The following is a 14,546-nucleotide window of genomic DNA, read 5'->3' as shown; positions in this document are numbered from 1 at the left end:
ACCCTACTCCGTTAAATATATTATTAACTACTTTTATTATTAGCTTTATAATAAATTTATGAGAGTTTATCTCCTTCCCGACCTTCGAATTATAAGAAATTAGATTTAACGCTAAGAAATTTATTTAATTAATTAGGTAGTAGTAAAGTAAAATAATTACGAAGGTAGAAATTAATTGCCTAATTTCTAAGGGTAGTAAATTAGATCCTATTAAATATTAAAACCTTCCTTTAATCTTAAAGATTTATTACAATTTCGAATATTATAATTCAGGTAATTTCTTTAAATAAATAGAGGAAATATATTTCGATAGCTATAAAAAATTTAAAGTTATAAGTTAAAATTAACGAAGACGTTCTCCGTACTAAGGGTTTTTAAATCTTTAATTATATATAAATATATATATATAAGTTTAATAAATATAATCGGTTATTAAAGGTAAAAGTTCGCTTTGTAATTAAAGGAAATTAACAATATAATTACGGTAAAAAGACGTATATTTTTACGTTAGTTAATCGGTTATTCTAGTTAATTATCACTTATATTATTAAATTCGATTTCGAATTTATTTAATATAATATAGTAAACGCTTTCGTTAATACTTACTTCGATAAAGAAATATATATATATATATATACTTCCTAATTATTAAAAGTATAATATTATCTTTAAAATCCTTAAGGCTTTTTATAATTTCCGACGAACTCTTTTACTATAGTAACGAGAATTTAATAGGATTTTTAAAAGCCTAGGGTTTAAACTATTATTTGAAGACCCGTATATTTTTAAATATAATAGAATCTTAATTTTCTATTATATTAACGATATTATCTTCACTTTCAACAAATTATAATAGAATATAATTATTTAAGTTACGAAGAAACTAAAGGAAAAATATAAATTTACTAATAGTAATAGTTTTTAATAATTTCTAAGTATCGAAATTATTCCAAACCGAAAGGTAAACTATATTTAATTATCTTAACGGGAATATATTTATAAAATTCTTAAATTAATTAAAAATCCCTATACTTTCGCCTTTATTCCGATAAATAATAAAGAACTTATACTTTATAATAGCGTAGCTTCTTTTAATAAAATCTGGGAATATTAAATTATTATTAGCTCTATAATATACGCTACTATAATTACCCAGCCTAATATTACTTTCGCCATTAGCCGATTAATTCACTATAATTATAATCCCGGTCTTCAATATCATAAGGCTATTAATAAAGTTCTATATTACCTTTAATACTACCTTAATTTCTCCTTCTATTATAGTAAATTAACGAAATTCAAAATTATTTCAAATACATTATACGCTAATAACCCTCTAAATCGAAAGAATTTATATAAATTTATAATTAAGCTCTTTAATAATCTAATTTATTAGGGTATAATTAAATAAATAACAGTATTTACTTTAATAATAGAAATAGAGTTATTATCGATTTCAAACGGCACTAAGGAAGCTATCGCTATTATACGTTTATATAAAGAGATTAATATTCCCCTCAGTAAGAATATACCTATAATCGGTTATAATAATATATAAACGATTTGTATATTAATTATTAAGGTAATAAAGTTAATAACTAAATTAAAGTATATTAATATCTATTATTACTAATTAAAGTAGGAGATTATAGAAGGAAGGATTGAAATTAAATATCTAGAAACAAAGAAGATACTAGCTGATAAATTAACGAAGGTTTAAGGATAATTAAATTACGAGAAATTCTGGGAATTAAAAAGAATAATGAATATACTAGCTCGTAAGGAGATAGGAATGGATAGCGAGATTCCGGATAATGTTCTAGAGGATATTCACAATTTAGCTAGAGAAATTAACGTACTAGAAGAGAGACTTTGTAAATAGCTTTACTTTTACCCTATTTAGAAGGTCTACAAGTAAGGGAGTATATTAAATTTAAGGGTGGTTTTAGCTATACTATATGGAGGTTAGCGCTCTAGCCACCTGATATTGCCTGATTTCTGGGCATATTTGGGTTACCCCAACACCCCCTATACCTTCTGGGCGAATCAGTTACACACACTCTTCAATCAATCAATTCTACACCGTCACATCGGACACCAAGGTCTGGGAGGTTATCAGCAATTAACCCCACTGAAATTGGCTCTTGTTTAGCGGGACATCTGCCAAATGATCGCTCTAACTCCGTAAATGGGAGGCTGGTCTGAGCTTTCGCGAAACTCGTGTGAACAAGGTTGAACTTCGAGACGTGCCGGGCTCCCAAGAAAAAAGAATCACGGACAAAACACAGCGACAACAAGCCAGCGAAAACGAAACCCCGTCACCGTCCGCCCATTCTCCGAATCTTGTCGAGAGGCTGGCCCAAAATCGTGGGAATACGGCAGGAATGCCTCTAGGGACCTTTGCTCCTTGAACATCGATTTTATTCCTTCCTCCAGCGACGCCACTCCCGGTCTTCTTCTGCAGTCCAACGCGGACCACCCTTCGCCATGTCTATCCTTTCACGCGCCTCCGACCGTCGCCCAGACCTCTCCTTGGTCGTATGTCTTTTCCCTCCTCTTGTCCAAGGTCTCTGCTACAGAAAGACAAACTGACCATCTGATTGGTGTACCGGTAGAGCGAGGAGGACTTTCCCTACGAACAAGACATCGTCCGTAACCCCGGCAGCACGAAGCCATGGCTTGCATATATCGAGTACAAGCTTCAGAATGGGACGGTCCAGGAGCAGGCATATATCATGGAGCGCGCCTGTGTGCAGCTTCCTCGATCCTATAAGCTTTGGAAGATGGTGAGTGCCGGAACTTTCCCCATGGCCCAACATGCCAACTGACTTGGTCGCCAGTACCTCTGGCTTAGGACGAAGCACGTTTCGAAGCTCAATGCCGCCATCTTCGCCTCCGAGTACCAAAAGGTCAACAGCCTTTTTGAGAGGGCGCTCATCCTCCTCAACAAGATGCCTAGGATATGGGAGATGTATCTCAAGTTTCTGATGCAGCAGCCGCTTGTGACACACACACGACGCACCTTCGATCGGGCCCTCCGCGCTCTCCCCATTACGCAACACAACAGGATATGGGCTCTGTACCGACCCTTCGCCAACTCGGCCGAAGGCGAGACGGCCGTCAAGATCTGGCGCAGGTACATGCAGGTTCACCCAGAGGATGCCGAGGACTTCATCGAGTTGTTGGTAACGGTGGGGCTATATACGGAAGCCGTCCACAAGTACATCGAGATCCTCAACAACCCGCGATTCACGAGCAAAAACAGCAAGGGACACTACGAGCTGTGGAGCGAGATGGTAGATTTGCTGGTCGAGCATGCGACGGAGGTGGAGACGGGGCATGAGACGGGAATCGACGTCGAACGGATCATTCGCAGTGGTATCGAAAGATTTGCCGACCAGAGGGGTAAGCTGTGGTGCGGCTTGGCGACCTATTGGATTCGACGAGGTAGCTTTGAACGCGCACGAGATGTTTTCGAGGAGGGCATTACGACCGTCATGACCGTTCGAGACTTCACCCTCGTTTTCGATTCGTACACGGAGTTTGAGGAGTCCATCATTAGCGCCCTGATGGAGATGGCATCGACCCGGGCTGAGAAGGGAGAGGTGGACGAGGTGGCTGATTTCGATTTGGATATCCGGATGATGCGGTTCGAGCATCTGATGGACCGCCGACCCTTCCTCTTGAACGATGTTCTCCTGAGGCAAAACCCCAACAATGTCACGGAGTGGGAGAAGCGTGTGGCTCTGTGGGGCGACAATAAGGAGGAGGTTGTCAAGACTTACCTTGATGCTATTGAAGCTATCCAACCAAAGAAGGCAGTGGGCGCACTTCACCAGTTATGGACCAATTACGCCAAATTTTACGAGGCCGGAGGGGACCTTTCAAGTGCCCGAAGAATCATGGAGAAGGCCATCAAGGTCCCTTATAAGTCCGTTGCAGAGTTAGCAGACATGTGGATCGAGTGGGCAGAGATGGAGCTTCGAAACGAGTGCTTCGACGAGGCCATGAAGGTCATGGCAAAGGCGGTACAGGCGCCCAAGAGGTCTACGGTGGACTACTTCGACGAAACACTCTCGCCACAACAAAGAGTTCACAAAAGCTGGAAGCTGTGGAGTTTCTACGTTGACCTTGTGGAAAGTGTCAGCTCCCTGGATGAGACCCGCAAGGTGTACGAGAGGATATTCGAACTTCGCATCGCCACTCCCCAGACAGTGGTTAACTACGCCAACCTTCTGGAGGAGCACAAGTACTTCGAAGAGTCGTTCAAGATCTACGAGCGCGGTCTCGAACTCTTCAGCTACCCTGTGGCCTTTGAGCTCTGGAACCTATACCTCACCAAGGCCGTCGACCGCAAGATCAGCATCGAGCGCCTCCGCGATCTCTTCGAGCAAGCCGTCGAGGACTGCCCGCCGAAATTCGCCAAGGTCATCTACCTCATGTACGGCAACCTCGAAGAGGAGCGCGGCCTCGCGCGCCACGCCATGCGCATCTACGAGCGCGCCACCCGCGCCGTCGCCGATGAGGACCGCGCCGACATGTTCAACTTCTACATCACCAAGTCAGCCTCCAACTTCGGCCTGCCCTCGACGCGGCCCATCTACGAGCGCGCCATCGCGGCCTTACCCGACGCCGAGGCCCGCGACATGTGTCTCAAGTTCGCCGACATGGAGAAGCGGCTGGGCGAGATCGACCGCGCCCGCGCCATCTACGGCCACGCCTCGCAGTTCTGCGACCCGCGCACGAACCCGGGCTTCTGGGCCAAGTGGGATCAATTCGAGGTCCAACACGGCAACGAGGATACCTACAAGGAGATGCTCCGCATCAAGAGAAGCGTGCAGGCGCAGTACAACACGGACGTCAATTTCATTGCTTCCCAAGCACTGGCGAGGAGTCAGCAGAAGCGGATGGAGGAGGAGGCAGCAGGAAATGGAGGAGGAGAGATGGACGCCGAGGTTGCGGACGCGATGGCGGCGCTGGAGAGACAGGCGCGCGCGCCCGTGGGCTTTGTGGCTGCTTCGGAAGGACCAAAGGGCGGTAGCATGCCGGTTCAGCCTGTTCAGGTTCATAACCCGGATGCTATCGATCTTGATGAAATGGATGAATGATCACTACTTTTTTTTTCTTTGTTGTTTCTGAAGAGCTTCTCATTTGTCGTTTTTTCTTGGGTTCGGGCTCTTGTGCGTGGTTTTTCTGGTTTTCACGGCGAGGTTGGCCTGTATTGTACATAGACTGGAACTGGGAAGGGGGCCGGCTACTTAAACATTTATCATCACGTAAACACAACTCACTCACTACACTCCCATCCATTGAACTGGACTGACAGGGGAGGCAAGGGGATGGAATTCTTCTGTTTCTTTTCATCACAGGAACTAGGGATTGGCGGCTCGTGGATACTGCCCAAATATTTTTGACTGTACGCAGGCAGACAAGGGAAAAGGGGGATGAAGGCTAGGGGTTTCGGGGTGCATAAGAACAAACCTCCCTCCAATTTACCATGAAGACGTATGTGGCACAGTTGAGCAACGTCACGGCTACTCCTTTATATCTTTAATAAACACAACACAGCAGGCCTGGATGATCAACTTCATATGCTTCGAGCTAACAACAATATCGATAGCAAAAAGCACATCTGCTACCCTTCGCGTGTGGAGAAGATCTCGGTTCATATCTCATTGAGAGGGATTTCCTATTCCAAAACAGAAGAAAACGAATACCGTCAATCGGAAATAGTGATAGTACAGCCCATCAGGAAGATAAACATCAACGATCATGTCATATAAGCATCCCTCCTCCTCCCCACCATCAACCAAAACTAACACGCACACAATCGACAAAAGCCAACTCAACCCATCGAACAACCGGATATCATCTCAACATATCCTCCCTCCCTCATATCAATTCTTTTCCTGTCCAATGCCATCTTGTGTTCCCATCCCATTTCCGTTCGCTCGCTTACTTCACATTCTGATATCCCTTCTCCATGTGTTTCTGATGGAAGGCAGTGGCATAGTTATCGTCAATGTGGCCGTCCCGCGTCTTGGGCACGGCGTAGATGGATCCCTTGCGCTTTTGGAAGCGGCTTGGTGGTACTTTTGAGGCGTCTGCAACGACGAAAAAGGAGTCAGGTTAGTTTTTCTTGGGTCGGGCATGATGATAGTGACGGAGGGGGGAAAACACCCAGAAAGAAAGGGATGGGGAAAGGGGAAATGGTGATTGAAACTTACCCCATTCGGCACTCATCCGACGGTCTGCCGGAGAGGTGGGAGAGTCGGAAGCAGCCGAGACGGGACTGAAGTTGGTGAATGTGGGAGTTGCTGTTTCCGAATTGCGATGTTGTACCGGTTGTTGTTCGCTGTGGGTGGTTGTGGTTTGTTGCGTCATGGTGTTGGGGTCCTCCCAGGAGGTGGTGGTCGTCCTGGTGGTGTCGATGGTGATGGGGGCTTTGTTTTGCTGTTGTTCTGTGAAGTATCAAAGTCGAGTCAGAGTATGCTCTTATCTGCATTTCCAGAGAGGATTACTTACCAGACATGGTGTCGGAGTCTCTGGCGAGTTTTCTGATGGGCTCAACGTTCGAAGTGTCGTACTAACTGGTATGGTAGATAGATTATGGGTCCGTGAGATGGGACGTGGAGATTGTAATTCTGGAGATGGATAATGGCAGAGAGATAGAGATGAAGAGTAGTGGAGAGTGGTTGATAAGCGAGTCGGAGTGGTCTTTAGGTTATAAGTAGAGGTGTAGTGCTGACAGGATGACTACTAGGTATCTCGGAGCGAAGAATGTTTAGGATATTTGACGGAGGAGAAGATGATGGTGATGATGGAAGGAAAAAGAAAAGACAATCGGAGGAACCAGTACGTAAACCCTTCCCCTCCAAGGACTCGACTCGGGTGGCACCTGACCACTTCGATGTGATTGAGACGCAGTAGTTCTCAAGTAGGAAGGGAAGGCACAACAAGGTCGGGGGCCGTGCTGTGCTCTGACTGGAACTCGAAGTGTGGCTCCCAGTGTCATTGTTTGCTGCTCTTTCCTCCTTCTGCTACTCTGTTCGTGTCCGTTGATATCAGTAGGTATCCCAGTCTCCGATCCGGGCAATGTTATTGGCTCGGTGCCGTGTAAGTGACGGAGAGCGTCTATCATTCCCAATCCTCGAGCCAGTGATTTCCTGACAACCCTGACGATCCCGACCGGCACTTTCAATCTCGACGCATCCATCTTGCAGTCGCCCGTCCGAGTAGCACGCACTCTTGTCACTTCGCTGTTTGGGATTGCCAATCATCCACCGAGAGCTGTCACTTGTGTGGCCAGCAATACAGCCCCAAAATTCAATATCGCCCAGTCGCGCCAGTCCAATCTCGATCGTTGCCTTCGGAATAAAGGTGGTTAGAATAAGCTCAAAGCAGCCCAAAAGTGGCAGTCCGATCGCCACTCATCCATTACCTACTTGACGTCATGCGGGGAAGGAGAAAGAGGAGTACGTAACGGCTCGAGCGCGGTTGGAGTAGAGAAAAAGGCCCAGGCGTAGATATCGCCGCTAATCTTTCAACCTATCACTGCGTCCGTTTGTCAGTGTCGAGCACGCGAGCCGTTTCTTCTTGTGAGTTGTGACAGCCTCAAAGTGAAGATATATTGGCGGTTCACTTCTGGCAAGCACGACAGATTGGGATAGGTAAAAGTTTAAACATCAATCATTGAATTGTCAGTGACAGTGGGGGAGCACTATCCAGATCCCAAGTTTCCCACCCTAGTCACACTCCGGCTTCACCTTCCCCCCTATCTTTACTTGACCGCAATATCCTACACTCCATGTAACTGACATCCCAGTTCAAGTCACTCACTTCACTTTCCAACCCATCGTTTTCGCACTCATACCCGTCGTAGCACCGTCAAGAACACTACCGGAGAGAGGTAGTGCCCCTCTACTCGTCGTCTTCGTCGTGCTGCCACTCCTCCAAATCCTCCAAAGAATCATTCTCAAGGTCGGAACGCTTGGCAAAGTACCTCCTGGCAAGAGGGCGCTTGTTAGACTTAACAGATTCGGTGGTAGTGGTGTTGGTGTTGCCACCACCAGTTCCAGCACCAGCACCAGCACCGCCGGCCATCTGGACGGGCACGACACCACCGAAGCCGATCGGGTTCTGGCACCGCACCAAGCACACGTTGTTCTGACCAGCGGCGGTTCCGGTGCATGTTTGGCCGGCAGGGATTTCAGCGATCAAAGGGAAGTCAGTCGTGGTAGCCTGTTGAGGGTTGTTAGTCGATGATCTTATCATCCAAGTGGTGGTAGGTAGGGACTCACCCTAGAGAGACCGAGCCTGCCCGGAACATTCGTCGCGACATTGACCTTAGTCCATTCCGTCGCCTGCGCATCCGAGTTGATCATGCAACTAAACGGTCCAGCTCCGTCCTGGTTGACCTGGTGGAGCGTCATCTTGACCGAACCACCGGCCGTCACCTGCGGCAGCGAACCCCCGGTATTGTCAAGGATGGCCTGGGTGCCCTTCTCAACATCGTTGGCGCCCCCTTGTATCGTCTGGCCGACCGTCTTGGCTGCCTGGCCACGGAATCGAGTGGTGTCCACCTGGAAGGGGGTTTTTTTGGTTCCGGTACGGGGAGTGCTGGGGTCGATGCCCAGGGCCATACCCTTACCACCGGCGTCGCCTACTGCGGCGATGATAGCGCCATGACCGGCTACCAGGGGAGCAAGAGCGAAGAAGCTCATGAGGATGGACTTGAGAGATGCCATTTTGTCTGCGGTGTTTTGAAGGTTTTCTTTTTGTCGATTGTGTGTTGGAAAAGTCAAAAATGATGGTGGGTGCACAGCACAAAAAAGTCGTGGATATAACCTGAACCGGCAGGAGAGAGGATTAAATGGTGCTGAGGAAGGAAGATTGAAGAGAAAGCCGGAGTGTGACTGAAAGGGCTGGACCTGCCTGAGGTGCTGAATTGTTGATGATGGTGATGATGATGAAGCCAAAAGTCAAGTCCAGCAGAGAGGAAGCCAACACCGGTATTTATACATTTTTCTTTCGTGATACCGATACTGTCGGCGAGGGTGCCATCGTGATGTTTACAATGCGCTGCCGTCCTCCGGCGTTTCTCCCCCTGGTCTTAAGGGGCCGGGTTTCGAGTTTCGATGTCTGATCTTGCGCAGGGTTCGCTGTAGCTCGGCGCTTGATGCTTGGCACGAAACAAGGCGTCTGAGATTATAATGGTGTCGACATGGGCAATTGTTGATTGTACTCGGAACTGTTTGCGGGAGATGTTGGGAATAGTGGGTGACAGGAGATGCTATCTCGAGTCGAACTTGCACTCTCTGCTAACGAACAACCCGTTTTCAACTGAGCGGATGAAAACTTCAAGTTGCCCACGTTATTTGATCTGTAGTTCATATTGCATGTAAACGATTATCAATAATATTCGATGCAATTGCCTGGGTCACTTGAGAAGTGTGCATCATCGAGGCATCGGCAGACTCACTCAAGTCTAGTGCCACTTCACTTGGGCAACATTTGTGCCCGATGCTATTTCCGATGCCCTTCAACATCGTCGGCATCCTTGAGATTTTCTGGGCGATATAGTCAAGGCCATTGCTTTATACTCAGCCTTCGGTCTGTCTCGATCCGACTTATGCCGGTGGTGTTGTGGTATTCTTCGTCGACTTCGGCGAAGAACCTTTTTAGCCTGTAGCATCGACTAGTATTTTGCTATTCTCCTTCTGCTATGCCGCAAAACTTCAGGTTAGACAAGCGAGTGAGCCAACTTGGCCTAGCAAAGGTCTGTATTTGACTTTGACTTGACGTGCCTCTTGGTAGCGAGGCCCATATCACAGACGTGACACTTGTAGTTCCTTTTTTTTTTTTTTTTGTTTTGGGGGGGGGGGGGCAACTGCTCGACAGAACAGGGCCTTGATCGATGTCCCCGATATTTCTCTCGCATGTGACATAGCCATGCCTCTCTCTTCTTTCTTTCTGTTTCATTCTCGGCACTGGTGGTATCCGAAGTTCGCGTACCAAGCCACCAAGCCAGGTGTCAACCCAAACAAGCTTTTGTTGCCGCGAGTAGATCATGTCAAGCCAAACCGGGGCCGATTTGGGCCGTGAACCGTGTACGATCCATCCATTGTTGCCGCGAGTAGATCATGTCAAGCCAAGCCGGGGCCGATTTGGGCCGTGAACCGTGTACGATCCATCAATGGATGGATGCGACAATGTATGTTGGGGGAATAGTGGCTGGCGCCTTGGCTTGAGATCTTCCTAATCGAAACATTAGATCGTGGTATTGCAAGAGAAACGGATTTGGGGTGGGAGGGGAAAGGGGAATCGAGGCTCAAGTCCAGCGGCCAAAGACTCAAAGTTGCGCGCAAGAACGGCGTCGGTGAAACTCCTCTCCTCGCATCGCCTCGTCTAGCGTAGAAGTTCTGGAGGTAGCGCATAAACGTGAAGTGGCAGACAGGCGTCTGGTGAGGTAGCCCGTCGTCTCGCTCAGACAAGGCGTAGGGAGCTTCGAGGCTCGTATGGCGACTTGCGACTGGACAACCGACTGAGACTCGAGAGTTTGTTGTGACGATGTCGAGACTTCCCCGCCGCAAGAACTACTACATTCAGTTAGCAGTCCAGCTACCAGCACCTCCTCCGACTTCTCACCATCAACAGGTTTCATCACCATGCCTGGGATGTCGTCGATCGGTCTGTATCAATCGCCCTACCAACACCACTGCCGGACCTATCGCAACCACCCGCGCCCTCTGCCCAGCCGCTGTGGGTCACCCTCTCGTTTGAGCCAAGCACTTCCGCATTTTGTGCAGTAGATAGATTTCGTCTTCTGACCGACCTTCTCCTCAATTATCACCTCTCAGCCTCACGGCTTTAACAAGTTCCGATGCCGTCACACTCGCGTGAAACGCAGAATGGCACCTACCCCGGATCGGGCTGGTCGGCGGTCCCCCCCCCTGGCCTGGTTGTTGAGCCGCCCCCTACCCCCTGTTTCTGGCTCGTCTGTGCAAGGCGTTTATTTGAAGATGAGGTATAGCATTGGGAGCGTCAGGTACAAGTTGAAGCAAAGGAGGAGGAAAGCTTGATGGACCAGTCGCATCAGTGGAATTGTTGATGTGTTGATGGATGACCCGAAGTCTTGAAAGGAAGACTGTTAGATTGCGATGACTGGGTTGGATCAAACTGGAAGCCCCTCGCGAAAACCTGTCAACATCGCTTCCGATGCGAGTTGGCCGTCCACTAGAAGGAAGACGACTAAAAAAAGAGTGACTAGATTACCAAAACAGACCGAGAAAAAAAGAAGCAGAATGAATGTAGTCACGGTGAGTCAAATTTCATGGAAGATGAACAAGAAAAAAGTGCAAAAGATGAGGTCGTGCCCGGGTTCGAACCGGGGTTACTGGAAGGTTTTGATGAGTTTCAAAATCCAGAGTGATAACCACTACACTACACAACCTGCAACTTGTTATTATTTTTCGCTGCTTGTTTTAGTGCTTATGTACCCCACCTCACCCATGCTCAATAGCAGCACCAATGCACATACACACACAACCGTCCCAGTGCCTCTAGACGTGACCAGCTGAATAGAGCTTCACAAAACCAAAATAACTCCATGTTTTATGCTCTGCGTTCTCCCCTTCTCCCGTGTAGGGAAACCAGTGATTAGCACATGATCATGGCCTTGAAGCCTCATTGTGCCATTTCATCGGAGAGTATGAAGCTGCATACTATAGTACCATTGACGTTCAACAGCAAATACATGTTCGGTGAAGTATACTATTAGGCCGTGTTTGTTCTCGTACGGGTTTCGTACAGCGCTTGAAATAACTCATCTTACTCAATCCAACTCGACTCAACTACACTAAAATCAATTCAATTCGAGACCCCCAAAGCGAGTTACAACTCAATTCGAGGGTTCCGAGTTGAGTTTGGCAAGTTGGCCGCCTTCTTGAGTGCAAAACTTGTCGTATGAGGCCCTTTATACGCAAACCGCACCAGAACAAACGCAGTCTTAGTTGCTGAGTCGTTGTATTTGTTGGATATGGTATCGAATTTGTCCATCCACTCTTTTGGCAAACCGAAGTTGCTGACATCCCGTACTCCGTTCTAGGCAGAACTCTAGACTGCATGACATATGGTCTATTTACACTAGATGACATGAGACATGCAGCAATGCATGGCTCCATCCTTCCTTCTCAGAAATCTACCTCACTTAGTTGCCTTCGACCGAGTTACCGATTGATGAAACTGGGGAGTGAGTCAAACGAATGGGAGCTGGTTCTGGGTATCGGGTCTGAACAGCGATTCGTACAGTTAGAACATATATCTGAAGAGTTGGAACAACCATAATGTCAGATGCACAAACCTCCTACTCTTCGTATCGTAGATGTCCTGGGAACAACGGGATCATCATGTCGCCGACTGCTTCTCAGTTCAGCAGAAGCGAGTGATGTCGACGTTGTTCGCCCAATATTGCTACCCGTTGCATGGTTGTTCGCTCTGCTGGATTGGGTATAACGACCCGAGCGAGGGATTGCCGGCAAAGTGTTACTGAGAGAGTCTCGCATGGATGAGAAACGAGAGCCTGGCTCACCCATCGACATGTGGCTAGCTGGGGTTCCGGGTATAGGAACTGCAGATTGGTCAGTGTTATGTCAGTGTAGCGAAGTAAGAGTGAAGATTTACATTGGGGGTCCATGGGCTTGTTCCAATTGTCCAAGCTTTCTGAACCCGAATGCCTTCTCGATGACCTTGAGTCATCGGGGAAGTAGTTGGTTCTCGATCCGATCCCACCAGAATTCTGTCCTTGAAGGTCATACCGATTCGTCTCTGGGCCTATCCTCGAGCCCATGACATCAGCCGGATCGTTGGCTGGCTGGCTTAGCAACACCTTTTGCTTAAGTTTGTTGTAGAGCTCCTGAGCCTGCTCCAACTTCTTGCTCTTTTCGGCCAGTGTACGGCGGAGGTCTTCACATTTTCGACGGAGTCCTTGCTCTTCGAGTTCCATGTCTGGCAGAACTGTCAGCCCGTTGTGACCAGCATGCAAGAGAGATGGACAGCGTGGAAATACCTTTGATCTTCGCCGTCAAGGTGGATATCCTGGTGTTTCCTTGATTCCACACGCTCTCGACTTCACGCTCGAGGGAGACGCAGTGAAGCTGCAAATTCCTGTTCATCTGAGATTGACGAAGACTAGTTCTGGATGTCAGCATCTGAAAGCCCAATAAAGTAGATGATCAGAGAGCGGCGAGGAATGTCAAGACCGACATTTGGTTTGTCATCTGATACGACCAGAAACTTAGGGCTCTTCCTGCGCATTCCATGACAACCGTAGGACTTAGGCCACACAAGATGACGGATTTCCACTCTTCTGATGGACGAAGAAGCTGTCTACCTGTCTCGGCCTCATTCAGGGGCTGACGACAAACAGGACAGGTATAGGGTCCCTGGCTGGTGAAGCCGTGGCGACTTGCGCAGTCCATACATATTGCATGGCTAGGAAATTGTCAGCTGAATGGATGGACTGGGACGATAGTATCAAATTGCCAACCGACCTGCATGCAGTCACCAGGGCTTGACCCGTCAACTGGGCGCCGCATTTGTTAACATTGCAGGCCAGATCTTGCTCCATCGCTTTTCAGCTAAGAATCGTGAGTGGTGAAGTTGGATGTGAAAGAGCGAGAAGGGGTAATGGAAAGATCAGCCCGAGAAGGGCACTGAATGCACTTTAACAGCAGGACGTCTGAGACGAAGAATTGGAAGCCGGGAGAAGAGCAACTGATCATGATGACATTTTTCGAGGAAATGCAACAAACTCGAGGGAAGAAATGCACGAGCGTGACTTCTGGGTGATGGCATCTGTAACGCGCCTTCCATTTGTAACCATCAAGTGTTGCTCACACCACCTGCCAAGTGTTGCTCTTTGAGAAGGAGCGAGCCGTAGCCACAAGCGGGCCGGGCAGCATCATGCCGAATCAGACCGACTCGGACTTCGATTCCAGTACTAAGACGGAGCAAATGGAGATATCTAGACGTGAGTTGGAAGAAGCCATCTCAGCCCACTTTGTATGGACACTTGACGAAAGAGGTTGAAGTCTTAAGCTTGATGATAAACAGATAATCTGCTGCAAGTCCGCGTCCAGATGAAATCTCGTTGTTTGTTTCGAATTTCGATGCCAGTTGAAGACCGAGATTAGTTGCACTTGCAGCATGAGCCGACTATGAGAAGGACCGAATTATGGAGGGAATTGCAGACGTAGTCGCTGTTTAAAGCTCTGTACTCAAGCAGCACCACAACTCTGCATCTCATATCGTTGATTGTATCGATACTTGGTAGTGCTATGAAAGTATCGCGAAGTGGTTCATGTCAACAAATCCAGACACGCGTGACAACTTGGCAGCCATCAAGGTTCCTTCACCAGCCACATACGCCACGCGTAGCTGCACGCTAAGCTCCCCAAGCGACCCCTCCCCGTGGCGGTGCTGCAGCTGTTCCAACCGTTGTCAGCAAGGTGGTGATCCACCAGAGGCTCTCAAACCCCACCGCTTCG

At 47.8% G+C, this 14,546-nt stretch overlaps 5 protein-coding genes and 1 non-coding gene across 6 annotated transcripts; 1 reads left to right on the top strand and 5 right to left on the bottom strand.

The window, feature by feature from the left end:
• Window positions 1–2,346: 2,346 nt before the first annotated feature.
• B0H65DRAFT_314699 (uncharacterized protein) lies at window positions 2,347–5,558 on the top strand. Its single transcript, XM_062823349.1, has 3 exons — window positions 2,347–2,538; window positions 2,616–2,786; window positions 2,841–5,558. Exons 1-3 carry the CDS (start codon window positions 2,488–2,490, stop codon window positions 5,106–5,108), a joined length of 2,490 nt encoding a protein of 829 aa, XP_062677645.1. The 5' UTR covers window positions 2,347–2,487; the 3' UTR covers window positions 5,109–5,558.
• A 397-nt stretch (window positions 5,559–5,955) lies between these two features.
• On the bottom strand, window positions 5,956–6,532 carry B0H65DRAFT_446088 (uncharacterized protein; the record flags this gene model as incomplete). Its single annotated transcript, XM_062825786.1, has 3 exons — window positions 5,956–6,104; window positions 6,228–6,461; window positions 6,526–6,532. The coding sequence occupies 3 exons, from the start codon at window positions 6,530–6,532 to the stop codon at window positions 5,956–5,958; spliced, it is 390 nt and encodes a 129-aa protein (XP_062677644.1).
• A 1,036-nt stretch (window positions 6,533–7,568) lies between these two features.
• On the bottom strand, window positions 7,569–9,085 carry B0H65DRAFT_314598 (uncharacterized protein). The gene is made up of 2 exons (XM_062823348.1): window positions 8,301–9,085; window positions 7,569–8,241 (listed from the first exon to the last, which is right to left on the bottom strand). The coding sequence occupies exons 1-2, from the start codon at window positions 8,745–8,747 to the stop codon at window positions 7,921–7,923; spliced, it is 768 nt and encodes a 255-aa protein (XP_062677643.1). The 5' UTR covers window positions 8,748–9,085; the 3' UTR covers window positions 7,569–7,920.
• Window positions 9,086–11,366: 2,281 nt separating this feature from the next.
• B0H65DRAFT_t425 lies at window positions 11,367–11,452 on the bottom strand. The gene has a single exon. It is a non-coding gene; the product is annotated as a tRNA-Gln (tRNA).
• A 488-nt stretch (window positions 11,453–11,940) lies between these two features.
• B0H65DRAFT_478044 (uncharacterized protein) lies at window positions 11,941–13,089 on the bottom strand. The gene is made up of 3 exons (XM_062827461.1): window positions 12,682–13,089; window positions 12,362–12,628; window positions 11,941–12,289 (listed from the first exon to the last, which is right to left on the bottom strand). The coding sequence occupies exons 1-3, from the start codon at window positions 13,001–13,003 to the stop codon at window positions 12,228–12,230; spliced, it is 651 nt and encodes a 216-aa protein (XP_062677642.1). The 5' UTR covers window positions 13,004–13,089; the 3' UTR covers window positions 11,941–12,227.
• Window positions 13,090–13,232: 143 nt separating this feature from the next.
• On the bottom strand, window positions 13,233–13,627 carry B0H65DRAFT_512073 (uncharacterized protein; the record flags this gene model as incomplete). Its single annotated transcript, XM_062828546.1, has 2 exons — window positions 13,233–13,491; window positions 13,527–13,627. 2 exons carry the CDS (start codon window positions 13,625–13,627, stop codon window positions 13,233–13,235), a joined length of 360 nt encoding a protein of 119 aa, XP_062677641.1.
• Window positions 13,628–14,546: the final 919 nt, after the last annotated feature.

Source organism: Neurospora tetraspora (assembly GCF_033439725.1).
Source record: "Neurospora tetraspora strain CBS 560.94 chromosome Unknown B0H65scaffold_8, whole genome shotgun sequence".
NCBI lineage: Eukaryota > Fungi > Ascomycota > Sordariomycetes > Sordariales > Sordariaceae > Neurospora > Neurospora tetraspora.
Note: the sequence above shows the minus strand (reverse complement) of the source record. Positions and strands in the feature narration are given on the sequence as shown.

What these genes read in the sequence shown, in the direction of transcription:
- B0H65DRAFT_478044 (XM_062827461.1), bottom strand. Translation starts at nt 13,003, where the DNA reads ATGGAACTCGAAGAGCAAGGACTCCGTCGAAAATGTGAAGACCTCCGC. An exon ending in CAAGCCCATGGACCCCCAAT is followed by an intron (nt 12,629 to 12,681) that starts GTAAATCTTCAC and finishes ACCAATCTGCAG; the next exon opens with TTCCTATACCCGGAACCCCA. An exon ending in TACGATACGAAGAGTAGGAG is followed by an intron (nt 12,290 to 12,361) that starts GTTTGTGCATCT and finishes ATCGCTGTTCAG; the next exon opens with ACCCGATACCCAGAACCAGC.
- B0H65DRAFT_314699 (XM_062823349.1), top strand. Translation starts at nt 2,488, where the DNA reads ATGTCTATCCTTTCACGCGCCTCCGACCGTCGCCCAGACCTCTCCTTG. An exon ending in GCCCAGACCTCTCCTTGGTC is followed by an intron (nt 2,539 to 2,615) that starts GTATGTCTTTTC and finishes GTGTACCGGTAG; the next exon opens with AGCGAGGAGGACTTTCCCTA. An exon ending in CCTATAAGCTTTGGAAGATG is followed by an intron (nt 2,787 to 2,840) that starts GTGAGTGCCGGA and finishes CTTGGTCGCCAG; the next exon opens with TACCTCTGGCTTAGGACGAA.
- B0H65DRAFT_314598 (XM_062823348.1), bottom strand. Translation starts at nt 8,747, where the DNA reads ATGGCATCTCTCAAGTCCATCCTCATGAGCTTCTTCGCTCTTGCTCCC. An exon ending in GCAGGCTCGGTCTCTCTAGG is followed by an intron (nt 8,242 to 8,300) that starts GTGAGTCCCTAC and finishes AACCCTCAACAG; the next exon opens with GCTACCACGACTGACTTCCC.